Source organism: Polypterus senegalus, chromosome 16 (assembly GCF_016835505.1).
Source record: "Polypterus senegalus isolate Bchr_013 chromosome 16, ASM1683550v1, whole genome shotgun sequence".
In the NCBI taxonomy this organism is placed as follows: Eukaryota; Metazoa; Chordata; class Cladistia; order Polypteriformes; family Polypteridae; genus Polypterus; species Polypterus senegalus.
The window spans coordinates 55437008-55451248 of NC_053169.1; the positions used below are offsets into that span (position 1 = coordinate 55437008).

General features: G+C 41.8%; 1 protein-coding gene across 3 annotated transcripts in view; it reads right to left on the reverse strand.

Moving 5' to 3' along the window:
* Window positions 1-14241, reverse strand: part of pcnx2 (pecanex 2) — a 274360-nt gene that overhangs the window by 93545 nt on the left and 166574 nt on the right. For all 3 annotated transcript variants that reach the window (XM_039738452.1, XM_039738451.1, XM_039738453.1), the window contains 2 exons: window positions 13536-13665; window positions 11593-11651 (listed from right to left, as the gene is read on the reverse strand). In XM_039738452.1, coding sequence (XP_039594386.1) covers window positions 11593-11651; window positions 13536-13665 — 189 coding nt within the window. The remainder of the gene's footprint in view (window positions 1-11592; window positions 11652-13535; window positions 13666-14241) is intronic.

Genomic DNA, 14241 nt, shown 5'->3' on the forward strand with positions numbered 1-14241 from the left:
TCCTTCTCATCTTCCATCACTGTTCACTCCTCCACATGAACTTTCACCCTCTGACACCTGACTCTTGGAGTTCCATTTATATCAGACATGGGAGCACTTCTGGTGTCAAGGCTGGAAGCACTTCCGGGTCATATGGAAGCTCTCTAAAACAGTGATGTCCATTTTTCACAACACCCCACCGTGGCACTCAAGGACCCCGACAGGATCACCCTTCCAGAATACAATATCCAGGCAACCCTATGGGAATCCATCCTGGGGTCCAGCCGGGGCAGCACTGACACCTTTTGTTCACTCATCCATTGTCCATCCATTGTTTGATCGTGCCAACCGGGATAGAAATCGAGGGCCATCCTGGTCAAGTTGTGGGAGGAGCTAGAACCTTGATCTTATCCTTAAAGTTTATGATGTGATATGCGCTGGTGAAGCAAACAATTGGGGCAAAAGCAACCTCAGCAAAAGTATGGGTGTTCACATGTTTTTTACGGCAAACCACTGGAAAGGGTGGCATGGCTGAAAGGAAAAGAGACTGCTCTTAGGAAGAAGAACAGCAGTGCCCTCTGCTGAGTGTCAAGTACTGGACAGAAAGATACAGACAAATGCCAGCGCAAACTGGGTCATCCTACTGGACTCACATCAAAGTAGTAGTTATTATTGCAAAGTAAGGTGCAATACATTGTTAGAGCGCCAAAGAAACATCTCCCGAGTGTCATGCCAAACACAGTCGGACCTTCATTGATGATGAAGGACAAGAGGTAAGACTAAACATGTTGTACTGTAGATCCATTGACCAGGTGGTTAATAGTGTGGTTCTTCGAAATGCCAGACATACACCATGAGACACAATGTAAGAATGACAACAACAGAGAAATAAAAGCCATCAAATGAGGAGATCATCAAATACAATTTCCGCCCTACAGTATATGCAGACCTCGTTTTTACACACCTTACATCAGCGATTGCTTGAAGAACACTATTGACAGAAGTTAGATTGGTGCTGTGCTCACTGTGGGACAGTATTTTTTTTTCCCATGGTCACGTGTGCCTGGGGACCATATTGGCTCTGCTGAGGTAAGCGGTACCATAATGGCCACCAGCGGTACTATGATTTCACCTAGAGCTCCAAGAAGCCACTGAGAGAGAGCAATTGGCCTGACTGCAGCACCCAGAGCTGCTCCCAGTCTTCTTTCAGGGCCTCTATAAAAACAATAGGAGGGTGCTGTATGGACCAAGTGATGGTAATTCCACGCCAGGCCAGGGGGAGGCAGGGTGCACTAAACCTTCTTCTGTTGTGGGAAAACCTGTCTGATTCAACCCTGAAGATGGCACTTCTGGTTCCGGCACCCAGAAGACCGTCATGTCCGCTTCCAGCGCCCAGACATACGTCACTTCTGGTTCCGGTGCCCAGACGTGTGCCACTTCCAGATCCAGTACATCATTTCCAGTTTTTACATTTAAAGTCGCCATTTTTCCAAACAATCTTCAGTCTTGATTTGGACTCCATCAAGGACACATCTGTCTTTACTTTCAGAACCATTACAGCCAGGGAAATTAAATGGGTGGCTGCCCCAAACCTTTTTTTTAAGTGTGTCGAGTCTGATTATTTCACACCTGATAGTCCCCATGAGGAGCTTATCTGCTTTTGGACCCAAAACTTCACCTGGAGCAAGGTGTCCTAGTCTACTGCCGTGCCTCACTAAGGGGAACCTTCTTCTTGTGAGCCGGCCAATACGCTCACAAGAAAATCATTTTCTGTTGTTGGTGCCATTGAGCACAGGTTTTGTTTGACCCGCCCCTTCCTGTCCAGCTGTCATAAAAACCCTGGGCATTTCGGAAGGAGGTGTCATTACCGGCCCACGCAACCCACCGGATGGAGCTCCGCTAGAAGCAACCGTAACCTGCTACTTAAATTCCCGCATATGGGATTCCCTCCTATGAGTGTTAGGTATTTTGCTTTCGGTTTCAGGTCACTGTTTCCAGACCTGTCAGTCCAGCAGCAGGCCACACTTGTTATAAATGTTTTCTTGCATACACATGTGTGCTGATTTTTAGATATTTTTTTTTAACCAATACAGAAAAAAGCAAAAAAAACATCCTTTGAATGGCAAAGACTTGTATGAAGCTGCTTTCACAATAGACTTTACTTTTCATTCTTCATCCTGTCAGCTTGTCTGTCCCAATTACTGCTGCACTGTCACCATTTCTGCAATATTAAATTTAAGTCTGTTTCTGTCTAGCTATCACCAGTCATGTTCACTTTCTGAGATGAGCATCTAAATTATTACTACAGTTCAGTATGTGTGTGTGTGCCTAATGCAGAATTCAATGTCAAAGCCACAAAGTCACATTGACAATGACGTTATCTACTGGAGAGCTTGAGCTCCGAGGACTAAGTCGTCCTCAGACTTGGTTATCTAGGAAGACAAAGTCAAGGTCCAAACTTGTGTTTCTGACAAAAAAAACCCCACAAACACACACACACAGTCCCCAGCACACTATCCCAACCACCAACCCCTTTATCTCTCGCTGGTTTAGCCCCTCGGGGCCAACAGGGCGGCTTCTACAGCACGGCTCCTCTTCTGCCTTGTCTTTCTGTCTCATCGTCCCAGCTGTGTCTGTGAAGAATTGAACTGGCTCAAATTACACAAGCCTCAGCAGTAAAACTACCAAAGGTATGTGAGGCTTGAGGATCCTCATCTATCATCCATTTTGTGAGATACTGTAGGTCCAAAGTAGTAAGTGGATGTGGAAGCTAACAGCAAAACAAAGGAAGCTGTAAAGACTGACGTGTCTCCTCCATTTCTTCAACACTTATTGTATCTCAACCCTTACTAAGGTGTGACCTCTCAGGGATATCAGTATTTTTGACACTTCGGCACTTTCTTATTTTATGGAGGTCTTTCTAGTGATTTTTTTTGTTATTATTATTATTATTATTATTTGTATCCATTATGACAGTGATGTCAGTGAATCGCCATTTTGGACATTTGCTTCTCTAGTGAGCCCCACCATTTCATTACCATTGCAATGCACGATTGCAACTCATTAGGGCATGGCCTGGCATGGATTAGTGACATCACTGGGGGGGGTGTGAGCTGCACCAGGTGACACCATCGTAGGCAGTGTCACCCAAGTGACTGTTGAGTTTAGCGGGCATCCCAGCCAGGATGGGGCAAGGTATAGAGGAATAGAGGTGAGACAACCTATCCCCTGATACACTATCTCTGGGCAACGCTACCTGTACGGACACCCATAAGGCATGCTGGGAACTGTGGTCCCATGGGGCTCCTTTGACAGGTTCTGCCAGGGGGTGCTGCAAGGATCCCTGAATCCCAACTTTGTGGGGCTTCCATTTGACCCAGAAATACTTCCAATGGGCTGTGCTCTAGCACTGGAAGTATTCCCAGGTATTCCAAGGTAAAAGAAGCCGCTCAACCTCATTCAGGCGAGTCAGAGTCGGGCGTGGAAGAGGACAACGATTGCGTGGAGGAGTGAGAGGAGAAGAAAACGGGCAGTGTTGTGATTTGTAAGATATTTTGTGACAATAATCCTTTTGAATGTATCAGGACTTGTGTTGTGAAAGTTGTGTTAGGGGTTTGGGGCTGCAGCGCCCTCTACTGGTCACACGGTCTGAATCTGGCCTTGGTTTACCGCATTGGGCGACAGCAACTCTAGCGATGGCAGTGTCAGGGTTGTCAGTTTTCTTCCATATCTTCCAATTTGTAGGACACCTTTGTTGTTGTTTTATGATTATTCTTTTTTATCATTATGAAGGCGACACATTTGTTTGTCTTATGACCCTTACCATAATATAAGCATATTTTTGCATGGTTGCTGTTCACTAAGGCATGACCTGTCATGGATGTCATTTTATTTTAGGGACCTTCCATATTGGCCCATTTTTTGGATGCCTTTCTAGTTGTTTTGTTATTTTTATGATTTTTTTTTACCATTATGAAACTGACATGTTTGCTTTTCCCATCAATCCCACCATTTCCTTACCAATGTAGTGCACAATTGCCAGTCACTAAGGCGTACCCTGTCATGGATGTTGGTTTTTTTGAAGATCTCTCCATGTGTTCATAATTATTGGATGGCTTTCTAGTTGTTTTACTCTTATTATTATTATTTTCAGTCGTTACGAATGTGACGTGTTTGCTTTTCTTGTAAACCCCACAATTTGGTTACCAGTGCGTCGCACCACTAAGGTATGCCCTGTCATGGACCTCAGGTTTTCGACAGCTCCTTCCATGTTTCATATTTCTTGGATGTCTTTCTGTTGTTTTATTGTTGTTGTTGTTATTATTTTTAACCACTTTGAAGGAGATACATTTGCTTTTCTTGTGGACTCCACCATTATGTCACCACTACAGTTGATCACTGAGGCATAACCTGTCATCAATGTCCGATTTTTAACAGTTCCTTCCAGATTTTTCAGTGTTTTGGATGTCTTTCTAGGCATTTTTTTTGTTATTAAGAGTTTTTTTATTGTTGTTTTGGTGATGCGTTTGCTTTTCTTGTGGACTCCACCATTTGGTTGCCATTGTACCACATGATGTCCATTTACTGAGGCATACCCAGTTTTCTGACAGTTCCTTCCATATTTCATATTTTGTGGATGTCTATCTAGTTATTTTATTGTTGTTATTAATCATCATGAAGGTGATGTATTTTCTTTTCTTGTGAACCCCACCCTATGGTTACCATTACAGTAGAGAACTGCTGATCACTAAGTGTTGCTCTGTCATGGATCTCAATTTTTACACAGTTTCTCACATTTATTTGGATGCCTTTCTAGTTACTTTGCTGTACTTATTATTTTTGCTTTGTGCCACCCCCCCCTCCCCCCAATAACCCATCATCTATGGGGGAAGGAGCAGCGAAAGCCTTAGATTCGTCAAACATTTCGATCTCTTGTTTTCGAAAGATCTCGATGTTTTAGGGTCTCCTGATACCGAAAACCTTGATATCTCGATGATGGGTGTGTGCGTTTCTTGAGGACGGTTGAGAGCTAAGATGGCTGGAAGGAAAAATAACAAACTCAAAACTTAAGCCTGTCATGAGATGATGATGCCCTCTAGGGGAACCCTCAAATACTGTAATTCTGAAATTAATTATGAATTTTTCTTGTCAATTGCTATTGTAATGACCTATTTTATAATCAGAAAGATCAGCATTGGAGCGGTAAATAATTTTATTTGAAGAAAATAACATATGCATACAAAAAAAATAAACTTATACAACAAATGACTTCATTTTGAGCACACAAACACAAGAAAGCTAAAAACTAGAAAAATAAACAGGAAAGAGAGAAAAATTCAAAGGCAAAACTGACAGCCTATTTTTAAGCAGTATGGTCCATTGCAGCACATGATCTCCAGTCACTAAGGTGTACCCTGTCACATACCTTCGTTTTTGACAGTTTCTTGTTCTTTTTTTTTTTTTACATTTTTTGGATACCTTTCTAGTTGTTTGTTGTTGTTATGATTTTTTTTTTGTTATCAGTATAAAGGTGACATGTTTGTTTTTCTTATGAATCCCACCCTTTGGCTACCATTGCGTCGCACGATGTCCAGTCACTAAGGCGTGCCCTGTCATGGACCTAAGGCTTTTGACAGTTCCTTCCTAGTTTCATATTTTTTGGATGTCTTTCTAGTTGTTTTATTGTTGTTGTTGTTATTTGTAACCATTACGAAGGAGATGTACTTGCTTTTCTTGTGGACCCCACCATTTTGTTACCATTACAGTGCACAGATGCTGATCACTAAGGCATAACCTGTCATCGATGTCAGTTTTTTAACAGTTCCTTACAATTTTATTCAATATTTTGAACGTCTTTCTAGCCATATTTTGTGCTATTTTTTTATTGTTGTTTTGGTGATGCATTTGCTTTCCCTGTAAACCCCACGATTTGGTTACCATTGTGGCACATGATGTCAAGTCACCAAGGTGTACCCTTGCCATGGACCTCAGGTTTTTTTAACAGTTTCTTACATATTTTTTTTTTTTACATTTTTTGGATGCCTTTCTAGTCATTTTGTTGTTGTTATGATTTTTTTTTGTTATCGGTATGAAGGTGACATGTTTGCTTTTCTTGTGAACTCCATCATCTGGTTACCAGATTCAGTGCACGTTTCAACGCATCGCATGTCAGTTGCGTCTGACATCATCAGGCCAAAAGTCTTTAAGATGGCAGAGCACGTTGTTTAGTGTCCTACTTTTGACCCATTTTACACCTCCAATCTGTCCCTTTTTCTTAATCATTTTAAGATGGAGCTAAAAGTTGCAACCAAGAAGAATTGCTGTTAGCCTTTTCTGCTCATTTTTTCTGACTTGCACACCAAACACTGCTAGTATGGCACTGCTAAAACTGGAGTAGTGCCTGCTTCACACTCCGCCTGTTGATTTACCAGACTAAATCGAGCTCCCTCAAGTTGAGGAGGCTGCGGTACTTCCTGGCCTCCTTCAGTACTTTGTGCCGACGTCTTAGTTTTTGGATTTTTGACACTACTCCTGTGTTTTCAGTAAACATTTTGAGCTTTTTTCCTGTTTTTGAGTACTGTTTCCTGGTTTTCCCTTTACGAATTTGGCTGCTGTATCCCTGGCTTTTCATTTACAACCTCTTTTCTCTTTTTGGATTGGTGTTTGGACCACAGGCTTGTTTATTTAAATCAATTCTCTTTTAATTACCATCAAATCTGCTTCAGCTATGGCTGTCCTCAGTTTACAATATGACTTGGGTACACTTGGTCAGCCATGCTTTACAGAGCACTGTGTCACACAGCCTGCCAGCTCTTGCCTGCTGGAAAGCTGGGTCCGGGGGGGTGTATAACAAATCTAAAGTGTTAATTAGTTTCATTTACAATTGAGTAAATGCTAAAAGCTGGAGCTGCTGTTATAAAATAGGAAATGGCTGGCCAGTGCCATATGGCAACACAGAGCAGGCACAAGATCTTCAGTCCCTGCTACAGTGCTATCCAGTTACTGTATGACTTGTTGTCATGGTTATTATTTATTCATTATCTTTATCTTATTTTTGTTCCCTTCTCCTTTTACATAGTGACCCCCTTTAAAACGGAAAAATATTGATGACTGAAATTTGCTAGAAAAGCAAACCCTATAGTAGGCTCTCATTTATAGTTGTTATTTTTGATAACTTAATATTGTATTCATTATCATTTAAAAGTACATTGAGAAAGTGGAATTCTTTTTGGTGGGATAAGCCAGCAGGGCAGGCTACAAACTGATAATGGCCCGATACACCAAATAAAACCTAAATATTTTCCAAAAAACAAAACCAAAAGGCAAATCTACGTTAACCTGTTAATAATTCTGTTCTGCTCTGACATCCCATTAATCACACGTCGCGCATTCCTGGGGCAACCTGAGCGGGCGGCCATGGCAACCGACGACACTAACTTCTGAGGTGGTGGCCACATCACTAAACAAAAAGCTGTGGCGGCAGTGCAGTCATAGTATTAAAAAAATAGATAGAAACATAAGGCACTATATGATAGATAGATAGATAGATAGATAGATAGATAGATAGATAGATAGATAGATAGATAGATAGATAGATATGAAAGGCACTATATAATAGATAGATAGATAGATAGATAGATAGATAGATAGATAGATAGATAGATAGATCTGTGGTGGGTTGGCACCCTGCCCAGGATTGGTTCCTGCCTTGTGCCCTGTGTTGGTTGGGATTGGCTCCGGCAGACCCCCGTGACCCTGTATTCGGATTCAGCGGGTTAGAAAATGGATGGATGGATAGATAGATAGAAATGTAAGGCACTATATAATAGATAGATAGATACATAGATAGATATGAAAGGCACTATATAATAGATAGATAGATAGATAGTAGGTATTAAAGGCATTAGTTAATAGATAGATATGAAAGGCACTATATAATAGATAGATAGATAGAAATGTAAGGCTCTATATAATAGATAGATAGATAGATAGATAGATAGATAGATAGATAGATAGATATGAAAGGCACTATATAATAGATAGATAGATAGAAATGTAAGGCTCTATATAATAGATAGATAGATAGATATGAAAGGCACTATATAATAGATAGATAGATAGATAGATATTAAAGGCACTATATAATAGATAGATAGATAGATAGATAAAATAAACTTTGGCAGATAGTTTAAATTAAAAGTAAGCCACAGGAATGGCCTCTCCTCTGACTAAAAGCATGAAGCTCAGGTACGACGATGTGCCAGTCTGTCAGCGCTCACTATGGTTATGCTCTTCCCATCTCACTACAGTCAGGATTTCACTTTTTTGGTCTTTTACTTACAAATCACAGAAGGCCAGACAATCAAGAAACAGATGAGTCCGATCAAATTGTGTTTATTTGACACTCGATGAAGGAGTACAAAAGCATGAAAACAACTACAGTAATGTTGTCAGGTGAGAAAGCTAAAACTATGCAAACGCTTCTTCAAGTGAATGGCCCTCAGTGAAATGCACTTTTAAGGCTCTTGTTTCTTTTTTGTTTTTCCCCAAAGGTAAATGACAAGCTTATCTTAGCAGAGTTTGTGTTCACAGCACGAGGCTTCCTACATCTAAGAATCAAATGAGAGTCTGGGACTAATTTTCATGAGAAGACGAGGAAAAGATTTTTAGTTCCAAGTTAATAATTAGTGTGCGACTGAGCTGTGAAACACCGTAGATCAACAGTCCATTTCTGCAGCTAACATTATTTTAAACAGGGTTATTAACTAAAGGAGCTCCGCTAGATGAGAACAAAGCTTTTTTTTTATCATTTGTTCCTCCAATCAATCTGTTGCTAATGGAAACCAAAAAAAAGAAGCAAGATTACATTTTTATAGCATCTAATAATGCTTACTATCCCGCTGTCTGGAATTGACTGATAATTGAATTCCTTAAATAAGAAGGAAAGATTAAAACAAAAAGAAAGTTAATGTTTTATATTAGAAAATGGTAAATGATGCTTGAAAACACTAATGTTGCTTTAATGTTGAACATATTTAAAATTAGTCTTAAAAGAGAGAGAAAGAACCATCAGAAAAAGTATTTTTGGGGTTTTTAATTTTTACAATTAATGGACGCCTTGAGTAACATGCAGACGTGCCCAGTGGTAATGGTTGGTGCTTAACAATAAAGTGGCACGCATACATGTCTGAGGGTTACCTTCTGGGCTCATCCGGGATAAGCAGTACCACCCCGGGACACAGGGGGGCACGGTTTGCTACAGGTGTTGTCTCTTCTCCTGCCCACGACTCTGAAAACACACCCTATGAGGGCTGGTGACTCCACCCTTTCTGGTCAGAGGCCTATAAATTTGAGGTGTTCCTCGAAGGTGGCTACTCATTTGGACGTTGATCCAGCGCATGATGGAGCTCAGCCCCAGAGTGTTTATTTCGAGGAGGCACTGGAGCCTTACCATGTCCTTATTTATCTGCACCATCAAGTGCTATTACTTTAGTTGTGGATACCGTTATTAAAAGGGGCAAACTGGTTGGCACCCTACCATTTATTCATACTTTGCTTGTCCGTGCAAACTGCAAGAACACATCTTAGTTTAACTTCAACAAGCCCTAAGGGGATGAAATACCACCAGTCACAGAAAAAGTGGAGTGCCAGCGGGTCTGTTACACAATGTACACTAAAGTATACTGTAGCTGACTAATTCTCTTGGCAGTGCAATCACAGTCGGTAGGCTCAGCCTTTTTGAACTGGGACCTATCCAGGCAGCACTGGACAGAAGGCAGGAATCAGTTCAGGGTAGGACACCAGTCAGTCAGTCCATCATTGGGCACAGACACACAGGTACAGGTGCTTCAAAAGCCATCATAGTGCTTCTACTTGAGAGTGGCTTCCCTTTAGCTACTCTACCATAAATGAGTGATTGACGGAGGTGGGTCCAGCTGCAGACCCCCACAGCTCCACGATTCAGTAGCTCTGCTGGACAGCCACTTGGATTGCAGGTTTTTGTTACCTAGTTTACTTGATAACTCCTCCTGCCTAACCCTAGTCTTAACCACAGTGTAACCAGGAGTTATCACTGACGTATAACATAAACCGACAAACCTCCTTAATGGAATGGGGCTCTGGAGGTCTGCAACTAGACTCTAATGGATTGATGGAGTGCAGCTGAGATGGTTGTCCTTCCAACAGGCTCTTCTATCTCAGCAGAGGACTTCTGAATGTCTGTTAGAGTGACCATCGGGTTCTTGGTCACCTCCCTGTCTTTCCCGGCCCTTCTTGTCTGGCTACTCAGTTTGGTAAGATAGTCAACTCTAGGAACTTGTGTCCTGGTGGTTCCAAAATCTTTCCATTTCACAATTTATTGAGACCACTGGGATCCTGAAACCACTCAAGGCTTTTGAAATGATTTGATCCCCTTTCCCTGATTGATGCCTCACCACAATTTAAATGGTGGAGGTTTACAGAGAATTCCTTGGAGTTCATAGCTTAGTTTTGATCCTGACGTGCAGCGTGAGTTGTAGGATACCAGTCATGATGTCCACTCAGTTCAGGTTGCTACAAGTGGACTCTGATTAAGTTCTACATACATCTCATGAAGAATGAAAGCTAACGGGATGCCCTTTGCCAAAGTTTGGTGTGCTGCACCAAAGGGTCTGAATACTTCTAGAAATGACGGATTTCAGTTTTTGATTGTTCATGAATTTGCTAACGTTTCTGAAGACATGTTTTCACATTTTCATTATATGTTATTGAAAGTAGATTGAGAGGCAAAATTTGCAAATTTATCCACTTAAGATTAAATCTACAGAAAGTGAAGGGGTCTGAGTACTTTTTGAATCCACTGACTGTGTGTTGTCACACATGCATGCGCGTCCTCACGGGCTCTGTTAAAGTATGTAATAACGAGAGGGGGTGCCACCTCTAACACTGTCATCTCTTTCTTTCCCCACGGTGTTTAAAAACTGCCAAGTGAGGGCAACTGACCCTGCTCTTCCGGTTCAGCCTCCATAAAAACCCGAATCTTCTGGAAGGAGGCGTCATTTCTGGCAGGAACAACCTGCCGTATGGAGCTCTGCTACCACTGCGGCTAATCTGCCCACCCGCCCGCGTGCATGATGAAGAGCATTTTGTTTTGTTTTCCTTTTGTTGTCCCTGATGATGCCCTAAATTTTCTCAGTTCGTGGAGGTGTAATTCCTGCACCCGGCCGCAGTGTGTTCAACATTTTCAGACTGTGTTGGACATTTGTGGAGCTTATGTAGTAATATTCTTTACTCTATACTTGCTATTCTGAAATTTCATACACAGTTTGGTAATCTGTGTTTCCTTTTTGTGAACGTCTACCACCCTTAGCTGTGTTGAATGCTAAAAAGACAACATGTGAACTATAGGATCTTTTATACCATTATTCAACAAATGTAAATAATAACAGAATCAAGATATAATGAAAGAATATCACAGTAAATAAAAGCAACGGTAGGAAAGATGATAAGACTTTAAATACAATTTCCCTTCCCCAGTTGGTAATTTAACCTTTAAAAAAGCAAATCGGTGCAGAAGAGTTAAAGGGATGAACTAAACATTCAAAGACAGTGGTGGTTGTTAGCGCTGTGACTTACCAGGGTCCTTTTCAATTTGGGACGCTAGTCTGCTGTTTGAGTTGTCTATCCGTTTGGTGCTGAGAAAAAAAACAACAAGAAAAGAAGAAACTCCATTGAGTGATTTTGCCCGTTTCATGTGACATGGTGACAGATGCCTAAAACTGAATAATTCACTGCAAAAAGTGTTAAATACATTTATTTGATTTTATTTATGGAGGGTGTGAAAGGACACAGCCCTTTTTAAAATCAACCCTAAAAACCACAGCTAGGCAGTAAGACAGATGGCAGCAAATCACCATGGCAACACTACAACTAAAAGCTCCAAGATGGCAGCACCCTTGAGAACCAAAGATGCTATTAAAATGTTTTGTGTTGTTTGTAACTACATTAAATACATTTACAGAGCAAAAACTGTAGACATGACTAACCTTATATGGTTGACACCAAAATGTAACCCAAATGAATGGGGCGAGCAGTAGAAGAGTCTTAAAGCAAGCAAGGAATTGTAACCAGGAGACCCTTAGAAAGAACTCAACTTAAAACTTCAGCCAAAAGTCATAAAGCAAAAAGTCAGAAACTTGTTCTTTGTTCTTTTTATGACAGAAAGCGTGCAAAGTTTTCTTCAGAATCTGTCAAACTCGAGTAGTTACAGTCCCTTCATAAGGGTGAACTTCTGGGACCACTATCTGCGGCAACCGTAGACACGAGTAAAAAGCAATGTCACAAAATAGTGGTGACCTGAAGTAAACAAAATTAGCAAAGAACCATTTTAGATTTTCATGATGTCCAGTGGCTGTGGGGCGTCTGTTGGTGAAGAGAGATTCATGGATCTTGACTTTGCTGACGATGCTGTGATCTTCACAGATTCAATGGACTCTTGAGAGACTGAGCGAGGAGTCTGAGGGTCTGGGCTTGCAAGTCGCCTGGATAAAAACCAACATCCAGGCCTTTAATGGCCTCTTGGGCATAGCCATCAGCAGTGTGTCCATCTGTGGAGAAAGTGTCGACCTCAATGAGAGGTTTACTTATCTCGGCAACAACATTCATATCTCTGGTGATTCTTCCTGTGAAGTGAGTAGATGGACTGGGAGAGCATGTGGGTCATGAGGTCACTGGAAAGGGGTGTGTGACGCTCCTGATATCTTTGCAAAAGGACGAAGGTCCAAGTCTTTATGGTCCTGGTGCTTCCTGTTTTGCTATATGGTTGAGAGACATGGGCGCTATCTAGTGACCTGAGATGAAGACTGGACTCCTTTGGTACTGTGTCTCTTCGGAGAATCCTTGGGTAGCGCTGGTTTGACTTTGTGTCGAACAAGAGGTTGCTCATGGAGTCCCAAATTAGGCACATTACCAGCATTGTGAAGGAGTGTCAGTTACGGCACTACAGCCATATGGCGTGATTCCCCGAGGGTGATCGGACTCGTAAGATCCTCATTGTTGGGGACCCGAGTGGCTGGATCAGGCCAAGGGGACACCCACGTAACACCTGGCTGTGGCAGATCGGTGGGTGGCACTGAACCGTGTGTCTGCCTAGGGGGGTTGCCAACCAGGATCCTGAGCTGTTTCATCGTGTGGTGGGTGCAGCAACACACTGTACCAGTGCATGCTCCCCAACCTGACCTGACACTTCAGAAACAAATATACATGTGCAAACAAAGTAATAATTAAACATAAAAGAGGGATAAAAAACGCAGCATAAGCAAAAAACCCCAGTGGGATGGCAAATACACAGAAGGTAAGAGACTGAAGAACTTATTTAAAGTGGGCAAGTGGACAAACCATCCCATATGACCATCAAGACCCCTTTAGGTGGTCCTGTATGGTTTTGTTTCCTACTTTTTCAAAAACAACATAAAGACCTACCATCATTTTTTTATTTTTGCCAATAAACACAACTATTTCATAAGATAGAACCATGGCTGATAACGATAATAAAATAGAAAACATGAAAATGGACTTACTTATAATCTCTCTCCCAGAATTTCACTGATCTCGGGTATGAACTAATAAAGATGGCGCTGCCAAGGAAGGGGCTGAGTGGGGTGTAGAACAGAGTTGTAACAAAAGTCTGAAACAACAGCATTCCTGAATCTGGAAGGCAAGTTCAAGGAATAAATACATGTTATTAAGACCCCTGTACACGGCACAAGACAGAGCTTGAAGACCGTGGCTACATAGCGAGCAGTGTGGTGAGACCAATGCTGACATGTCTGCACTTTCATTTGTTCATTTTTTTCTGATTATATAGTAATGAGGAAGGAAAATCTTTCATTAGTACACAGACACTGAGGTCCCGATGTTGTTTGGGAAGAATTTAGGAGTAGCCCCTTGGAGGGGTGGAGCACAGAACTCTGGGCCCAATACAGAAGCAGTCTCTCTGGGCCCCTTCCTCTCAATCCATGCCCTTTTCATTCCAGACTTTGAGCCGAAACCCAGTGGATCCTGGGTAATCATTACCCTCATTTCCCCCACTACAACACCCATGTCCCTTCCTAAGAGTGTGCAAATTCACACGTCATACTCTCATTTTGGAAACTGATTGCTGCTGAATTGGACATCTTTCTGTTACAGCAGGGGACCTCTGATGCTCTGTTAGACCAGGGGTCTCCAACTGTGGTCCTGGAGCACTACTGCGGCTGCAATTTAACCCTTTTCTTAATTGGTGAC